General features: G+C 32.9%; 1 protein-coding gene across 3 annotated transcripts in view; it reads left to right on the forward strand.

Moving 5' to 3' along the window:
• DYNC2H1 (dynein cytoplasmic 2 heavy chain 1) overlaps positions 1-20,337 on the forward strand; it is a 370,568-nt gene that overhangs the window by 62,399 nt on the left and 287,832 nt on the right. For 2 of the 3 annotated variants that reach the window (XM_073020669.1, XM_008020676.3), the window contains 10 exons: positions 286-550; positions 1,749-1,956; positions 4,747-4,876; positions 8,202-8,357; positions 9,548-9,807; positions 10,643-10,889; positions 11,798-11,949; positions 12,984-13,128; positions 14,837-14,939; positions 15,406-15,573. In XM_073020669.1, coding sequence (XP_072876770.1) covers positions 286-550; positions 1,749-1,956; positions 4,747-4,876; positions 8,202-8,357; positions 9,548-9,807; positions 10,643-10,889; positions 11,798-11,949; positions 12,984-13,128; positions 14,837-14,939; positions 15,406-15,573 — 1,834 coding nt within the window. The remainder of the gene's footprint in view (positions 1-285; positions 551-1,748; positions 1,957-4,746; positions 4,877-8,201; positions 8,358-9,547; positions 9,808-10,642; positions 10,890-11,797; positions 11,950-12,983; positions 13,129-14,836; positions 14,940-15,405; positions 15,574-20,337) is intronic. The other variant, XM_073020665.1, reaches the window with a different exon arrangement.

The raw sequence follows: 20,337 nt of genomic DNA on the forward strand, positions 1-20,337 counted from the left end.
TGAATGAGTGGAGCAAGTAACGAACATATTGTTCATACAAGTGTTTTGAACTTAGAAACTTGCAAAGCACCTTTGTTTCTTTTCAAGAAATACTGAAGTATTTAAAGATTATATTGTAAATATGTTCAGATTTATTTAGGTATTCTGTTACATTTTAGGCTATGTCTTCCACTGAAGAAATCAAAGGCTTAATTTACACATTAGAACAAGTGTTATAGAATAAAAGCAGAACTAAGTATCACTAGATATTGTAAATCATATAAGAACATAATTCTTTCCTACTAGATCAAAAAGGCTTTAGAATTGTATGAACAGTTATGCCAGAGGATGGGAGTTGTTATTGTTGGTCCAAGTGGTGCTGGAAAATCAACCCTTTGGAGAATGTTAAGGGCCGCACTTTGTAAAATTGGCAAAGTAGTGAAACAATATACTATGAATCCCAAAGCTATGCCTCGATATCAATTATTAGGCCATATTGACATGGACACAAGAGAATGGTCCGATGGTGTTTTGACAAATAGTGCTCGTCAAGTGGTTCGGGAACCTCAAGGTTAGTCTCTATGTATACTTCTTTGTTTTACTTAGTAATTCTTAGATAATGGTATAATTTGTCTATAATTCTGTCTTTATCAAGGCTTCTACGTGACCACAAAGTCATAATTAAGTTATAATGTGTATGTTTGATATTTTACTTTGGAGGAGACCAAGAAATGCTATCATTTTCAGTTAAACTCTGTAACTATTTTTAATATAATAGAAACTTAGAGTAAATTGGGTGAATTGTAATTCACAACTAATTTACTGAATGAGTATAAAATCTTTACTGCGTTTATATTATAATGCCTGAGAAATAAACAAGATGACAGATTTTTGTATGGGGTTAAAATTGATGTGTGTGAACAGTATTAACTCATTAATTTGAATAAGTATTTTGAATACTTTTGAAAATTTAAGTGGTAAAACTGCTGATTTCCTGGTCTAAATTTGTTGACTTGGTTTTTTAAGAGAATTTTTGGCTGGAATCAGAGGAGATTCCCTACTTTTTGCCAGGTTATAATTTAATTAATAATTATTTTTCTAAGGCAGTAAGTGAAAGCATTGGAAGGGATTTTCAATGTAGTCTTTTCTTTTTCTATATAATACCACATTAAGTAAAGGCCAGTTATTACCTTCATGTATTTCTCACACTTTTATCAGTGAAATTTTCCTCTTTGAATTGTTTCAAAGGTCCAAGTATAGTATTAATCACTCCCATTTTAGGAAAGATGGAAAAAAAGGGTTTAACCCTGGAAAGACTAGGTATACAATTGGTCACTACTTTTCCCCCTTTGAGGTCACCTTTTTATATGTCAAGAACATTTGACAGTTGTGAACTTTTTATTTCTCATGCAAGGCACTGGAAATTGGATTTTTCTGTATTTTCTGAAAGATATACAACAGAGCAAGCCTTTGCACATTCTCATGACATAGTAGAAGACAAAAGTCTGAAGAATATGTTGTGGGAATAAAAATACTTAAGCCTTGCATTTTTTTAAGTGAAATTGCCTATTTTTATGTTTATAGATAAAGTATTATTACATGATAAATATCTGAGTCCTTGGCCAGCTGAGCCAGGATTGCCTGTGTGTTCTCCAGCGTATTTATAGTACAAATTCATATGAAAATTAAGAATTGATTTAGTCCTTATTTTTAATTATTATCACAGCGTATATTTTTATTTTATCTCTGCTGTTTTGATTTGAATATAGATGTCAGCTCATGGATAATCTGTGATGGTGATATTGACCCTGAATGGATAGAGTCTCTGAATTCTGTTCTGGATGACAATCGACTACTCACTATGCCCAGTGGAGAAAGGATTCAGTTTGGCCCAAATGTTAACTTTGTATTTGAAACTCATGATTTAAGTTGTGCCTCACCAGCCACAATATCTAGAATGGGAATGATCTTTCTTAGGTAAGCCATAGATTATTTATATACGTTATATTAGAATATTCTTCTTTTACTATCCTGGCTTCATATTAAGTAAAGTAAGTGTGGTGTGAATAATGAATAAATATTTTTCCCATTTATGATTAACTTCTTTTTTGTTAGGTTTTAATTAATTCAGAGAGTTCCTGTTTTATTACATAACTGAATTATTTTAGCAGTTTTAGTTATATCACAATTATGAAATAATAATTATTTTTGTTTAAATGAAACAGCAAGAAAATTTGTTCTCTTTATTATTTTGTTGAGGTATTTTGATTGAGTTCAGAGAAGTGAACATATTAATTATGAGCTAGAGGCTAATAATTTAAAGCTGAGTAGCAATATTTTAATTATAGAATTTAATTAATTTAATCTATTTAATTTTAGATTCATAGAATTTTAGGGCTAACTCAGGTTTTGTAGGTCCTATGACCCAGTCTTTTCATTTTACAAATTGAATACCTCTTTACTTAATATTTTTTTTCTTCTTCAGTATATTTGGAAGAGGCTTCAAGACTGAAAATGAATAATAAACCAATTTTAGATATCATGTAAAATAGTCACATACCAGAGCATGGACATTTGCACCAATTTTATTTTTGAAAATTAGTAATATCATAAGTAAGAAACTTTTACTTAACTTTTCCAATTGGTTATTTATCATCCTGTATAGCATTTAATTTTTTTTAGGACTATTTAAAGTCATTTTAGGTGTTGTATGACACATGACAATGTAATAAAGTTGGTTCAAATTGTGTTTTGAAATTATTCAGTTGCTTACTTCTCTGACAGTATTGTAGGAAACATTTACTTTAAATTAGCCAGAAACTTCAATTGATATTTTGAGGTATTATTAAACGATAATATAATTTTGGGTTTACAGCTTTCATAGCAGCATTGACACACAATTTATCATATTTATTAGTTGTGTTCTTATAATCTTGTGAGAAAAATAGAATAAAGGTAAATTTTTGGTTAAATTTTAAAGTACTTGTTAAATATATATATGGTATTAAACTATGCATCTTAGGAGAGAGAGAGCTGAAAAGGAGTAAAACTAATGTTTATAGACAGCTTACCTTTTTGGAAAATACTTGCACATAGAGGAGGGAAAATAAACCAACATTTATACAAGATGGAATATAAGTGAACTAAGCAGTAAGTAGAATACTATACATATTTAGCAGAAAAAAAGACCACATATTGCTGTAGAGGAGTTGAAAATTGTTGGTGAATCAGGTATTGTGAAAGGCATAATGAATGTATATGATTTCATGTAAAATACAAATATATATTAACTTTTTTGTTGCTATGTGTTCAGCTTATGTCTTAGTTTTAGGCTTCATTTTTATTCCTTTAGCAGATATTTGTTGAGCACTTGCTATGTGATAGGCCAAATGTGGACCTTTTATTTGTTTTTTTTTTTTTTGTTTTTTTGAGGCGGAGTCTGGCTCTGTCGCCCAGGATCTCAGCTCACCGCAAGCTCCGCCTCCCGGGTTTACGCCATTCTCCTACCTCAGCCTCCCGAGTAGCTGGGACTACAGGCGCCGCCACCACGCCCGGCTAGTTTTTTGTATTTTTTAGTAGAGACGGGGTTTCACCGTGTTAGCCAGGATGGTCTCGATCTCCTGACCTCGTGATCCGCCCGTCTCGGCCTCCCAAAGTGCTGGGATTACAGGCTTGAGCCACCGCGCCCGGCCTGGACCTTTTAATACTGAAATGAATGTTATTATTAATGATGCTGGGACTGCTGGTATGAAGCAGGGTTGTGTTGGATAAACCAAGACATATAGTTTCATAGACATTGAGAAAATACCATTGGTAAGAAACTCTTTATTCTGAAGGAGCCTACTTTGGGCTAATCTAATGTTATTTAATTATTAACCTCTTTGATGTTTCAGTTTTTTTTTTCATATTAGATTGGATAGAAAATGTGAGAGCAGAGATTCAAGGCATCAGTGTCATTTGTTAATTGCTATGAAACAATGGTAGAAGATACGAAAAAATGACAAAAATCATGAGCTCTTGTCAATTCTATAATAATATAAATTATTTTTACTATAATTTTTTATAATTATATAAGGTATAATTTTGAATAAGATGTGAATATTATTTCACCAATTGGATTTTGGTGAAATAATTGGATTTTGCCCAGATAATGATGTGCTTTGCTAAAGGATTTATAGTTTGCTTTAGGAAGATCTTTAAATTTTAATAGTGGCATGGGAATTTAGGTAGTTGGATTTTTATAGGAGAGAGAAAAAATATTTCTAAAGATCTGTATTACAGTTTAGATCAGTGTGTTTTAAACTCTAATGTGCATTTGAATCATTGAGGGATCTTATTAAAATGAAGATTTTTGCTTTAGTATGTCTGGAGCGGGATTTGGGATTTTACATTTCTAACAAACAGACCACTCTGAGTAGGAATGGTTTAGACCACTTTAGGGTATGTGGAGCCTATGTAGAGTAGGTTGTGTAGATATATAATTTTTACTTAGTTTATATTTATAATAAAATAGATGAAATTTGTTTTATAGAAAATGACATATATGTATATATACCTATATGCATGTGTTTATATATATTATATGTGTGTATACACACACAAATATAGCTATTATTCACACATACACATAGTAAAATAACTAAAGCCACCTGTTGTATGCTAGCAGACAAAATATATGTGTAGAATAATGTTTATTGGAGCAGAAATTTATTTTAAAGTAAATTGATAATTTCTTCCTAAATAATTTATTTGTCTAATCTGTTTCAGTGATGAAGAGACAGATCTTAATTCTCTGATAAAATCTTGGTTGAGGAATCAGCCTGCCGAATATAGAAATAGTCTTGAAAATTGGATTGGAGATTATTTTGAAAAGGCTTTACAATGGGTTTTAAAGCAGGTAAATTAACCATAATATTTCATAATTAATCGAGGTGAGAAGTATGATTAAGAGTGGTCCTTATTTTAACTGCCTTGTGGTAGAACTCTGCTGGAATGTGGGGGTGAGGTGAGAGGTGGATTTTGTCACTGTTACTCCTCTATATCTCTTAGCATAACTATTGTATCTCTTAGCATAACCTTTTATTGTATTAGTCTTAAAACATTTTACTTCTTTCATAATACTTCAGACTGCTTACCTAAAAATCTTGATTACTAGAATGTCTTTCTAATTTTTACTAGCAAAAACCATCTTGCTGCCACTTTTTACTGATATGCCAGTAAATACCTATATGTATGACATATGTATATATGATATATAGGTATTGATATACATCTGTACACCTATATATACACACCTATATATACCAATAAATACCTATATGTGATATATATCCATATATCCACATATATGCGATCTATATATCCATATATCCACACATATGCGATCTATAGATCCATATATCCACATGTATGGATCTGTAGGTCCATATAGCCACATGGATACGATCTATAGGTCCATATATCCACATGGATGCGATCTGTAGGTCCATATATCCACATGGATGTGATCTGTAGGTCCATATATCCCATATATCACATATATCATGTGATATATAATATGATATATGTATATATCACATGCACATGATATATGAATATATCACATGTATGTGGTATATGCATATATCACATGTATATGGTATATGTGTATATCATGTATGATATATATAAGGTTAAAAACAATATGAAGTTAACACTAAAGTAGAAAAGGGATGGTGAATTATTTGCAATAATGCAAACATTTGTTTATATTTAAAGAAAACATTGAACATCTAACATATGTGAAGCATAATACAAGAGAGACTTTGAAAGGTGAAGATTAACAAGATAATTCCTTTCCTTGAGAAGGGTTTATCTAATGGAGGAAAATGACATGCAAACAGATAATCACAATTCAGCAGGATGAAGAGAATATTGCTGTCATTTAGAAGAGGTTTAAAAGGAGATCACATTTGATTTTGAATTTGAAATGTGAAAAAAGTTTAGCATGCAAAGAAGACCATGGAAGGTGTTCAGATATTCTACATGTTTATGCCATTGCTTTTATGAAAAATGAAAACATATACAAAATAGAGGATATAAATAGCAGTGAGTTTTTTGAAAGTATCTGATTGTGAATCTGAACTTGATTTAGAGGTCAATACTTTGGGATTGAACAAGATATAGAGAAATGATGGTTTGTTTTGGTTTTCTCAACCTTTTTCTTTTCTAACTTTGTAAGAATGAAAAATGGAGGAATAGAGATTTGTGAGGAAGTGACAAGTGAGGTAGATTTTCCTGGAGGCCTAGGAAAGGGAACACTCCCATTAGCTCCTAGTCTGACTGAGTTGTCTCCTCCTTTGTGCTTCTGTAGCAACATACAGCATCTACCAACTGTATTATAATTGTCTGCTTACATTAAACTTTCAGCACCTTGAAGGCAAGGACCAAGCTTATCACACTCTTCGTTATATCCCCAGAACCAAGTATGATGTTAAGAGATAGCAAATGAATGATAGTATTGTGCTTAATTATATACCTGATGCCTCCATTGTGACACCTTTTCATTAGATATGTTATTTCGTTAGTATAAAACATTCAGAGCCTAACAAAGCTTTCCAATGCAGTTACTTTGAGGTAATCTGTTCACAGATGTGTGAATATTAGAATAGGAGTATCGTATTAGATGGAATGCATTTATGTATATGTAGGGGTTTGTGACTGTAGAAATGACAACACGATAAGATTATTAAATAATAGAGTGAATACCAAAGATTTGGTTAGGAAAAAAAATGGCTTATGTTTTGAGGTCACATCGCTGTTTGTTTGTTTTATTTAAAGTGTTAAGGTGTTCTTTTTTATTTATTAAAGTGTTCTTTTTATCCTGTATTTTGTTCATCATGCACAGGTTCTGAGGTATACTACAATGAATTCTCTAGTCAAATGCTGAAATTGTATTTATAACTAGAACTTTGCTTTCTTCCTTTTTCTCTTCTTCAGCCTATGGGGTAAATCTTTGCTTTCTTTTATGAATTCAGCAAATAAGAAAATATAGAAGAAAATATGTACGTTTCCTTTATCTCACCTTTAAAATCTGGAACTCTTAGCATGAGTCTATCTAGATTTCTTTGTTTCTTCTCCCTTCTTCCTGCTCTTCCTCCCATTTCTTCTTTCTCCCAAAAATATTTATTTTTTAAGCAGAGGGATCCTTTTAAAATATAAACTGGGTCCTTTTACTCTATTATAAAAACATATTAAAGACAAGGCAAATAAGGTTTTTACTCCTTACCATGTCTGATAAATTCTGCACTCTGGCCCTTGCCTATTTCTCTGACTTAAACACTGTTTCTTTGCTTACTTAGGCATAACTTCTTTTAGTTCCTTAACTGTGATGTTTTTCTTTGCATGTGCTATATTCTCTGCAAAAGCTTATCCTTCAGTCTTAGCTTAAATGTCACCTGTTTTTAAAGAAGCCCTGAGCCATCAATCTGAGTTACTGTTTCTGACAATATTCTGTACTGCTGCCCTGTAGCTCTTACTACAATTTGTTAACCATTTCCTGTACTATGCTTGAACTCCATGAAGACAGGGACTCTGTTTATTCCAGCTTTTAACAAAACAAAACAAAAACAAACCTAGCACCACATATAGATCCTAATGCATGATTGGTTCTCAGTAAATATTTATGGAAAAACTGAGAGCCATTTTTTTCTTTAACTCTCTAACACTTACCAGGTGCCCCAGAGGGGCCTACAGATCAAACCATCTACATAGCACTTAAGTCCTGTTTAAAAAGTTCTGTTTAAAAATTCTCTCAGAGAAAGCTCTATGTGGTTTTTCATTTATGTCTGCTTTTTCTAACCTTTCTTTTCTAGTGCCATCAATCTAGCTCTTGCCTCTTGTTTTCTTTTTATCAGCAAGAGGAAATGAACATCTATTCTTTTTGGAACAATGCTCACTAACTTACCTTTTTAAAAAAATATTCTTCAGGTTTAGGAAGTAAATAAACCATGTATCTATCTGAGGACTGTAGCACTGATAGCTAGAAATACACAATTGTACTTTCATGATTACTTTTTATTTTCAAAGTATATACAAAAATTAAATGAAATCCAAACTTTCTACAGTTTGAATAGTGGAGTGAGTTTAAAAATGGTTATTGAAAAGATGCGTGAATATCAGTCTGTATGGTTCTGTGTTTACTTTGCCTTTTATCTGTCTGTATCATGGATTTTAATCAACAGAACGACTATGTGGTAGAAACAAGTTTGGTTGGGACTGTGATGAATGGTTTGTCACATCTACATGGTTGCAGAGATCATGACGAATTTATTATTAATCTCATAAGGGGACTTGGTGGAAATCTGAATACGAAATCACGTTTGGAATTTACCAAAGAGGTAATGCATATTTATAGCCTGTATTTAGTCAAAACTTTAACTTTTCATTAACTCTTACCTGCCAAAATACAATAATTTGTAACTGTAAGATATGGAACATTTAAAATTTGAAATTATGTATTCAGTTGAGTAATAATGTATTTATATGTGTGTGTATATATATTCTTCTTTGAGTTATTTTATGATGTTTGATGATATTCTTAACATTTTATAAAATAATGTTTCATAAGTTAAAAGTTTGGACCATATCTTTAAGTTAGACATTTTTGAACCTACTTGTCTATATTAATACTTATTTCATTCATTTAAAATGTTAGAATAGTTTAGTTTTTGTCATCCTTTTAACCAGAGCAGTTTTATGAATTAGAAATACTAGGACAAATTAATTATTAATAAATATATTATTTAATATATGTTAAAATTGTGTTACAGCCTAGTTGTTTATAAAGTGGAATTCTAAATAATAAGGGATTTTTTTTCCTTTTGGCCTCTACTGAGATTACTGGACATTTACTCCTTTGGGTTGGCTCTAACATTATTTTTCAGTCTTTTTTCTCATTTTGCTGCTTCTTTGTTGGTGTCACCTACTGCTTTCTCTATTCCGTTTCCCTTTCTGTGACTGTCCTGTTGCCTCTGTTGCCAGATGCTTTTCATTGTTACCACTCAGTGCCATACTATATGCTGCTTTTAAGCACATACTCTCTTGTCAAAGTTCAGAATAAATGTATTGAAGAGTAGCATTAAGGGCTAACTCTGCTTTATATCTGCGTAGATAACAGTTTTCAGTATTAAAAAGAAGTATAGCAGGTGGAGAGCAGTGGTAGTGACACTGTAATGGACAGTACTAGAATATGGTAGAAACGAAGGGCTTTAGGATTTCCGCATTCTGTAATTTGTGATTTAATGTTAATAAGAACTCCATTAAAATGGACTATATTTATACCTTAGTGTGTAAATAAATATCCAGTAAGTCATTATCTCCTATATATACATTAATTTACTTGCACAAATCATCATTTAGAGAAAAATATTTGAGATAAAATGTTACATTAATGATAAAATGGGTATAGTGTATATAAACTTTTCTTGGAACTAAGATGATTTACTTTTGGGCTATTTACTTGGAATAATTTAAGAATGTCACACACTCTGGAGTATGTGAAAACTTATCACAATTTTTTCCTCTTAAGGTTTTTCACTGGGCACGAGAATCTCCTCCAGACTTTCACAAACCAATGGATACCTACTATGACTCGACTAGAGGTCGATTAGCAACATATACGCTTAAGAAGCCGGAAAACTTGACTGCGGATGATTTCAGTAATGGCTTAACTCTTCCAATCATTCAGACTCCTGACATGCAACGAAGTCTAGATTATTTCAAACCATGGTTAAGTTCTGATACTAAACAGCCCTTCATTCTGGTAGGACCAGAAGGATGTGGCAAAGGGTAAGAAAAATATTGGCAAAGGTATATGTTGTGGATTTATTCCTGCCACCCCTAATTGATTTAATGGCTTTTGTTATGTTTCTTTTGGTTAAAGTAGCATTTACGTTTTCATGGAAGATTCTTTTCATTACTTGTAAAAATAAGAACTGTGGGGAATAGTGTGTCCTTTTCTTTGCCAGATTATGTGATTTCTACTGGAAAGACAGCAATCTGAGAGATACTCTTAAAAATAATCCATCCATATAATACAGCAAAAAAAAAAAAAAAAAAGAATACCTTAGGTATACTCACATACCATTTGCTTTAGTTATAAAATTTAAAATTTGTGGTTAGATCTCTATGTAAAAGTAGCTTTTAATTCCGTGGAATTCAGCCTAGTTTTAGTGCATATGGAGCATAGTCTCCTGAAATAAAGGAAACATGGTTTATTATTTTCATCTTTCTAGTGGGGGAGTAGTAATTTCAAAAATTGTATAAAATCATAGTAATTTTTTTTAAACTCATAGAACTTAAAATCTTTCCTTCAACTGTGGGGAAACAGGGTTGGTATATTTAATATATACTTTATCAAACAATTAATTCTGAGAACTTTGATTTTTTTTGGCTGAAAACAGTCCTCACAATGCCTTAAAACATGAATTTATGGTTTTCTAGTCTAAAAGTTAAAAAGTTACTGTGATAGTTATGGAAGCCGTATCTGTATTTACCATTTTCCCTATCATCATATACATTTTAGAAACTGAAATATTTATGAGACAGACATTTCTTATTGAGTATAAAATGTACTTTGTTGATTGCATTTTTATCAAAGTCAGATGTCATGCATTTTTCGTAGGATGCTGCTCAGGTATGCATTTTCACAACTCCGATCCACTCAAATTGCTACAGTTCATTGTAGTGCACAAACCACTTCTCGAAATCTCCTGCAGAAACTGAGCCAGACTTGTATGGTAATCAGTACTAATACTGGTCGTGTATACAGACCAAAAGACTGTGAAAGACTTGTTCTGTACTTGAAAGATATCAACCTACCCAAACTTGATAAATGGGGGACCAGTACTTTGGTAGCTTTCCTACAACAGGTAAGTCGTATCGCTTGAAGTATTTTAATCTAATTGGAAACAATTTAATTTTATTCACTTTTCTTAGAAAATATGCATTCTTCATTTGGGGCCAGTTTTGTCTAGCATTTGTCGTGGAAATTAAACTCCTAAAACATTCCAGTCTTGTTCCAGCTCTTCTATGATTTTCCTTCCTTTAGAAGTTAGTATTACGTCAAGATGATATATGACAGGGAGAATAGAAACAACCTTCACTCTACATCTATTACTTGTCTTTTATTCCTAAAACAAGGAGGAAAACAAAAGCTGGACCTGGTAGTGGAGTTGGAGAATTTTTTGCTTCATGGTTTAAAGTATGCATTCTTCTGACAGCGGTTAGACTTGGTCATGTTTTTTTTCTGGCTGCTTTAACCCATTATTCTCCATTTTTGCCTGTATAAGGATTTGAGATCACATATCCTGAATCAGTGTGGAATATATTTTTCTTTATGTTATTTACATCACATTGGAAACTTTAAATTCTTAGAGTTTATTATGATATAGGTCCAAATTTAGGCTTATTATGTAACTGCAGAATATGATAAAATATTTACAGAAAAAAACACATTTTTTCTCATATTTTTCCTGATACTTTCATTTTCTAGGCTAATTGCTACTCGATTTATAATATCATTGGATTTTAGTGTTTATTAGAGAGAAAAGCATTTTAAACACTAGGATAATTTAGCTAACATTCATAGAACACAGAGATTTGAACAGTATTTTTTTCAGTGATATAATAATTTCAGATACCTTTTAATCTTAAATTCTTGAGTTAGGTAGATAATGATTGCATTTAGAAACAATTGAAACTTTAGGCAAAAATATCCTTTATCATGATTAGGAAATCTTAGGTATAAAATGTTTAAAGTATATTTATTTTCAAATAGGTATTGACATATCAAGGATTTTATGATGAAAATTTGGAATGGGTTGGTCTAGAAAATATTCAAATTGTGGCTTCCATGTCAGCTGGAGGAAGACTGGGAAGACATAAACTTACTACCAGATTTACTTCCATTGTTCGTCTTTGTTCTATAGAGTATGTATCTTTGTGTTTCAAATTTTTTTTTATTTGGGAAGATATCATATAGTTGAATTTTATTAAAAGTATTATAGTAATACTTTAAAATTTAGAATATAAAAATAGTCAAAGTTAAGCTCTGATATCTTTTCCTCCCCTTCTCAAAATATAGACAATAATTTCAGATGATATAAACTTTAATCAAAGTATCTTATTTATGAGACATATAACAGGAAATAAAACAAGACTGTTTTGTGTAGCCTGTGTTCCAAAATGTCAGTCTCAGGAATCAGAATGGTGGATTTTAGATTTAAATATTTTATGCAGTTCATAAAACAAAAATACTATCAAATTTATGAAGATAACAAAAGGAGAATTTGAATCTGAACAAGGGAGAATTAGGTCATTTTAATGGCTGGTGGCATCACTGCTAATCATCTCCATGGTCTATAATTGTTACAGAGACTATGGCAGTATCTCCTCTGTTTATATTTAATATACATTATATTACATTACAAGTATTTGAATATGACAAAACCTTATGTGTATACTTTCGTGCTAATTGTACTCCATCAATTAACTTTTTTTTTCTAGAAATGTTCCTACTGCCAGTTAAACCATACTGAAATATATTTTGGTGTGGTAGAAAGGGGTTGATTTTATTTGTTGTATTAGTTTTACTTTTATGGTTCTGAGGTGGATTAATGCCCTGTGTACAGGCCTTGTGTAATTCAAAAATGCTTTTCAAAGGAAAAATTTCCTTTTGGTCTTTTCTAAATATCAGTGTTTTGTAAACAATTATGTTTTAACATAATTTCTTGGGCATTCTCTAACACCTTCTGGTAGTTGACAATGGATATTTCAGGATATAATTTGGTTGAAATGAGAATGGATGGGGGCAATGAGCCTAGTCTTAGCCCCTGGGTAAGCTTTGGAGATATGTAGGTCTCAGAGCAGCACAGTTTGAAAATCACTGCTGTAACTTAACATTGAAATATTAATTTGAAATATTGATTTATTTCAGCTTTCTTCTTATATGCCCCTTTTTTTAGTTACCCAGAAAGAGAGCAGTTACAAACGATTTATGGAGCGTATTTGGAAGCAGTTCTACATAAAAATCTGACGAATCATTCTATTTGGGGTTCTTCATCAAAAATTAATCTTTTAGCAGGATCTATGGTACAAGTGTATGAACAGGTAGATATGCATCTAAATTGTAGCTTTCATGTCTATTAGTATTATTCCTAAAGGTCTACTTTTAATTCTGACCTCTGTGTCGATACCCAGGCTTTACTTTCCTGTTTATTAGACTTTTCTAGTAGAGAGTAACTCTATGAAGACAGGTGCTGTGTGTGCCTTATTCGCTGTTGTTTCCATGGCACAATTTCTAATAGGCACCCAATGTTTGTTGAATGAATGAATTTGTGGTAGATGGTTATTCTGCTGTCAGCTCAAATTTAGCATATTTAGAATTGAGTTTATCTGCTTTCCCCAAACAGATCTTTTTCCTGACTTCTATCAGTTTGTGTCTTCCAGGCTTCAAACCTGCCAGTAGTCTTTGATGTTTCTTTTTTCCCTCCCTGACTGAGAGGAAATATCTAAAGTATTCTCCCTAGATAAAATGGGGAAGATAGTTGAAAGTGGGCATTGAGGGTGCACAAAACATTTGTTGAGCACCTTTTCTTGCCAGTAGTAGTCCTAGGGATGTAAAGATGACTTAGTTTCTTTTTACTGAAAGTTCACAGTCCAATGAGGGACTGAGTCATATAAATAAATGATTAATACAGTGTAATAAATATAACAGTAACGGTATGTCTAACTTACAGAGATAGCACAGAGGAGGAGTAAATAACTTTGTTGTATGCGGTAGTTGTTAAGGAGGAGGTAAAGTTTGATCTGAATTTTGAAAAATTAATAGAAATTCACCAAGTAGCTGGAGGTGGAAGAATGTCTTCTTAGATAAAGGGAATAGCATGTACAACTTATGGACATGTTTGTGGAAGATGCTTTTTATAATATCGGAGTAGAAGTGGGGATAGATAAGTTTGAAAGCAAGAAATTCCTTTTTTTTTTAAAAAAATAAAGATGTTAGATAGTCAAGATCAGAATAAGAGTAATGGCTCTGTCCATAGAGAGGAAGGGACAGGCTTTTTACTGGTTGGTTGTATATTGAAGAGAGATACTTTGATTTGTTCAGTGACTTCTTGAACATAAATTGTTTTAATGGTTCCCAGCATTAAAAAATGGGTCTTACCTAGACCTGCGAGTACCTTGGAATTGCTACCATCATATTTAAAGGTTAGATTTGTTTTTGTTGAATTCTCATGTTCAGCAGGGCTTTTTAGCCTTTTTTTTTTTTTAATGGCCATCTGTTGAAGCCTATGAACCTGCTTAAAATATGTATGTGTATATGTATACACACACACACACACACACACACATATATATATATATATTTTTTTTTGAGATGAAGTCTCGCTTTGTTGCCCAGGTTGGAGTGCAGTGGCACGATCTCAGCTCACTTGGTTCAAGTGATTCTTCTGCCTTAGCCTCCCGAGTAGCTGGGACTACAAGCGTGTGCCACCACGCCTGGCCAATTTTTGTATTTTTAGTAGAGACGGGCTTTCACCATATTGGCCAGGCTGGTCTTGAATTCCTGACTTCGTGATCTGCCCGCCTCAGCCTCTGACAGTGCTGGGATTACAGGCATGAGCCACTGCGCCTGGCCAGAATAATGTTTTTAAGTGCATAACATATAAAGATAATGAAGTCAGTTATATTGAAATCCAGTTCCATCTACAGGTAGAAATTAGTATTCCTCTGAGTCTAAGGAGACTGACAAATTTATAAGATGATTATATATTTAAGACAGTAGAAAGATTGTTTACTGTATTTTCTTTTTCAGGTGCGAGCCAAATTTACAGTTGATGATTATAGTCACTATTTCTTTACTCCTTGCATTCTTACCCAATGGGTTCTTGCCTTATTTAGATATGATTTAGAAGGAGGTGAGTTTTGCTGGTGTGTATCTGTGTGTGTGTGTGCGTGCACATTTATTCTGTAGGTTGTATTTGTAATAGATAAATGAATATATCACAAATTATATTATTAAATAGAAATATTATTATTAAAATTATTATATTTCTTCTTCCAAACTATATATGATTGTCACTATTAAAAGTTCCTTTTGGGAAAAATGAAATCATTATATTTGAGGCAAAGTGTATTTAGTATGCTTTCTGGAATTGTTTTTATTGAACAACTAGAGATGATAGTATTTAATGTTACCTTTAAGTAATCACAAACATGTACTGAGTTATTAACAAAATGAATTTTAACTTTTTTTCCTTTATTCCATTTATCTGATGCCAAAATTACGGTATGTAGATGCCTGCTATTTCTTTCTAATATTATGTTAAACAGATTATTTAAAAATAATTATATTACAATTAAATAAAATTTTGCCTTTTCTAGGATCCTCAAACCATCCACTAGATTATGTGTTAGAAATTGTAGCCTATGAAGCGCGGCGCTTATTTCGTGACAAAATTGTTGGTGCAAAGGAACTTCATTTATTTGACATCATTTTAACATCAGTGTTTCAAGGAGATTGGGGCTCAGACGTATTAGACAATATGTCAGGTAATGTAATAGAGCTTATGCAAATATATAACTGTTACAAGGATTTCAGAAATATTTTTCTTACCCATAGCATGATTTTATAGGTCTAAACAAATAAACACTTTGTATAATTTTAATATTATTTTTTTCCATAAGGTACTCTTCAGTCTTTTTTGCTGGATTTCAGTCATCATGTTTTAAAGAAAATATAATGGCAATAATTTTTTTCTTAGAAAAAAGGAGTTCAGGCCATACTGTTTTACATTGGCAATGCAAGATTATTTTAATAAAAGTTTTTTTTTTTTTTGAAAAACAGTTACATGTATATAAAACATGAAGATCATTGGGAAAATTCATATTTGATTGTAATGACCTTTTGCCTAAGAGCAATGGCTATTCTTATTCCTGTCACTACCTACAATGTCATTAGCGTAGAACTTACATATGCTTGTTACTATCTTCATCTATTGTTATTGTAAAGAAAGCATAATACCATTCAGTCAAAGCTGCTGTGTTGCATTTGCAATGATTACTGTTTAATAACCAATTTGCATTTTGAAAACTACTGTGGGAGTAATGTATGTAATATGAAAGTCATCCTTGTGAGAGGGTCTTTTGTTAAAAGAAGATTGCAATATGGAAATACTTCCTAATAAAACTGCTGTCAGGCCACAAAATGTGCTTATTTTTTCAGAGGATAAAGCTAGGCTTCAAAAATATTTTATATAATAAATATATTTTATACAATTACTTTTAATGGCAAAACCATAGTTACTTCTGCACCAACATATACATTTGGTATACTGTACATTTCTAGATTTGATATTGGTCTGAGATCCATGAGTACCTATCCTAAAGGGAACTCTGAAGGTCGGAAAGATGCTTAAATTGACAGAAGGAATTTTCCAGGTGCTCCTGAGTTTTTGAATCAGGAAATGGGTTCAAGAGAAACTTCAAGAAGGATGAAATGCTGAGAGAAGTCTGATCATATTAATAGTTCAGAATCTGCTTGACTTAGAGTGAGGGTTTATGTCATTACGACTTGTAGCTTGCATGGCTTAGTGCAGACAGGCTTAGGTTGTTAAATGGTGCTGTCTTTCTGTGTCTGAAAATTGAGTCAGTAGTGTCTCTTTTTGCAAAGAAAGTGGCAAATCCTTTGGGCATAAGATAGTATTGGCACCTAATTGGGTGTCTGAATCCTCTGAAAAAATTGGTATCTTTCAGAGTCTCCTATGTAAGACTCAATAAATAAAATATGTCTTTTTTTTTGTTATTTTTCTCTTCAGTGAAGGGTTTTCTTTTTTCTTTTTTTTGAGACAGAGTTTCATTCTTGTTGCCCAGTCTGGAGTGCAATAGCCCGATCTCAGCCCACCGCACTCTCCACCTCCCGGGTTCAAGTGATTTTCCTGCCTCAGCCTCCTGAGTAGCTGGTATTACAGGCATGTGCCACCATGCCCGACTAATTTTGTGTGTTTTTTAGTAGAGATGGGGCTTCTCCATGTTGGTCAGGCTGGTCTTGAACTCCCGACCTCAGGTGATCTGCCCACCTCAGCCTCCCAAAGTACTGGGATTACAGATGTAAGCCACCACACCAGTCGGGTTTTTTTTTCAAAAAATACAGGTTTGACATATGTTAGATCTAGTCATATAGGATTTTCACATATTGAAAGATTAGCTTATTAAGAAAAATTTAATCTTGGAGGCATAAAAATAAACTAGATACATTCTTGTCCTTAAGAAGACTGTAATCTAATGACAGAAACAGATATAAAAATCTTTGCTTACAATGATAACTATTGCTAGTGTGATTAGATACCACAAATGTTTGTGGAAGTAGATGGTTAAAATGATAATTACAGTGGAGTATGGAGTGTTTTATAATTAATATAACTTTTCTGAATATGTTTGAGATAAATGCTGGATAGTAGGGTTCTAGAAGAGGTGGAGAATAATTCTGCTTTGAGGAAGTTACTTGGAACCATTTTTTAAGGCTGGTCAATTGAAGCAGTGGGAGTCAAACTTTTTTAAATTCAATTTTTTATTTTTGAGATAATTACAGACTCAATGCAGTTATAAATATTAATACAGAGAGAACACATCTACCTTTTACCTGGTTTCCCTCAATGGTAATATCTGGCCAAATTATAACACAGCATCACAGCCGGGATATTGACATTAATGCAGTTTAGATACAGAACAGTTACATCACCACAGGATCTATAACGTTACCCTTTTGTAGCCGTACTCACTTCCGTCCTATCTCCTGGAAACTACTAATCTGTTGTTTCTTTAATTTTGTGATTTCAAGAAAGTTATCTTGACTCAACCTATTTCTCTGGAGATACATGCTGATTGTTTTGTTTTGATAGTTCATTTCTTTTTATTGCTTTTTATTCCGTCATATGAATGCACCACCATTTCTTTAACCCTTTATCTATTGAGAGACATCTGGGTTGTTTTCAGTTTTTGGCTATTAGGAATGAAGCTGCTATGAATATTCTTGTACAGGTTGTTGTGTGAACATAGATTTTCGTTTTTCTGGAATAAATGATCAGGAATGCAATTGCAGGGTTGTGTGGTACTCGCATGCTTAGTTTTTTAAGCAACTAAGAGGCTGTTTTTCATAGAGGGATTGTTCCTCATCATTGCCAGCATTTGATGGTGTTACTATTTTGTATTTTAGCTATTCATGTAAGCGTATATATGTCATGGTGGCTTTAATTTGCATTTTGCTAATGGCTAGTGAAGTTGAACATCTTTTTGTGTAATATTTGCTGTCTGTATGTCCTCTTTGGTAGAATGTCTTCATGTCTTTTATCCATTTTCTAATCAGAATTTTTTTTTTTTGAGGCAGAGTCTCGCTGTTTCCCAGGCTGGAGTGCGGTGGTGCAGCCTCTGCTCACTGCAAACTCCACCTCCTGGGCTCAAGCGATTCTTCTGCCTCAGCCTCCCGAGTAGCTGGGATTACAGGCATGCACAACCTCGTCCAGCTACATTTTGTATTTTTAATGGACATGCAGTTTCATCATGTTGGGTAGGCTGGTTTTGAACTCTTGACCTCAGATGATCCGCCTGCCTCGGCCTTCCAAAGTGCTGGGATTATAGGCATGAGCCACTGCAGCCGGCAATTGGTTTGTTACTGTTGAGTTTTGAGAATATGTATATATTGGAGATACTAGTCCTTTGTTGGATATATGGTTTGCAAATATATTCTCCCTCTCAATAGGCTTGTCTCTTCATCCCCTTAACAGGGTCTTTCACAGATAAAAAGTTTTTATATAATTTTGTGAAGCATAACCTATCATTTTTCATTATAAGGATGAGCTGATGTCAAGTTTAAGGAGTCTGTCTAGTTGTAGATCCTGAAGATTTTCTCCTATGTTTTCCCTAAAAGTTAATAGTTTTATGCTTTACATTTGAGTCAGTGGTCCATCGTGAGTCAATTTCTGTATAGTGAATGAGACTTAGGTCAGGGTTTATTTTTCTGCCTGTGGATGTTTATTTGCTCCAGCATCATTTGTTGAGAAAGCTATCTTTCTGCCTGAATAGATTTTGCGGTTTTGTCAAAAATTGGTAACATGGATCTATTTCTGGATTCTCCATTGATTTATGTATCTGTCCTTCTGCCAGTACCACACTGTCTTGATTAGCTACTATATAAGTTGTGAAACTGGTTTAGACTGATTCCTCCTACTTTAGACTTCTTTCTCAAAATTGTTTTAGCTATTTCTGTTTCTTTGTCTTTTCATATAGATTTTAGAATAATATTTTATGAATGTATAAACAGTGTTGCTGAGATTCTGATAGGAATTGCTTAAATCTGTATATTGGTTTGGGGAGAATTGACATCTTTTCTCTGTTGAGTCTTCCCATTTTCTCCATTTATCTAATCCCTCTATTTATTTAGATCTTTGCTTTCTTTCATCGGTGTTGTATAGTTTTTAGCATTCAAGTATTATACATGTTATGTTAGATTTATACCTAACCTATACCTAAGTTTTAAATTTGTTAAAACAATTGTAAGTGCTCAAACTGTGTTTTAAAGGATGAATATAGTAAGTGAAGGATATTCCAGACAAGGGAAAAGCAATGTGCAAAGAAACAGAGGCTCGAGAAAACTAGAGTATATAGTGCAGAGAGAGGTAGAAGATTCAAGCAATCAGTGAAGCCAGATTGTAGAGGGCCGTCATTAGGAGTTTGGTGTTTTGTTTTAGGAAGTGGAAAGCTATATGTGATATTGCGGTGGTGTGGCACAATCAGGTTTTGTTTTTGTATGTGTTACCCTAGTACTAGTGAAGATGTACTTGAGGGGGCAGAAACTGATAGCAGGGATACAAAGTAAGAGGCTACTGCAATAGTCCAAGTGAGAAATGATGAGATGTGAGGATAATAGTTCAGTTTTGTACATGTGCTTGAATGTTTGCAATCTTTTTTCGTGTCTTTTGGAAATCTACATAGAGTTGATCATTTATGAGGGTAGGAATCATGTTTGTCTTACACAATACTTAGGCAGAGAGTACCTTGTTTAAACAACAGGTGCTCAATATGTAAGTATTTAGTGAGTGAATGCATGAATTATCTGTCTGTTAAGCAACTGGAAATATGGGACTAGCCTAGAACATAGGAGTTTTGCCTAAAGATAAGTAGTAGGTGAGTTTTTGGTGTATAAATAGTTGATAATTTAACTGACAAAAAGGATTAAATGATTCGGGGAGAATTTTTAGAATTAAAAGATTAGAAGACTGAAATTGGACCCCAGGGAATATCAGTATAGAAGGGATAAAG

This window comes from Chlorocebus sabaeus, chromosome 1 (genome assembly GCF_047675955.1).
Source record: "Chlorocebus sabaeus isolate Y175 chromosome 1, mChlSab1.0.hap1, whole genome shotgun sequence".
NCBI lineage: Eukaryota > Metazoa > Chordata > Mammalia > Primates > Cercopithecidae > Chlorocebus > Chlorocebus sabaeus.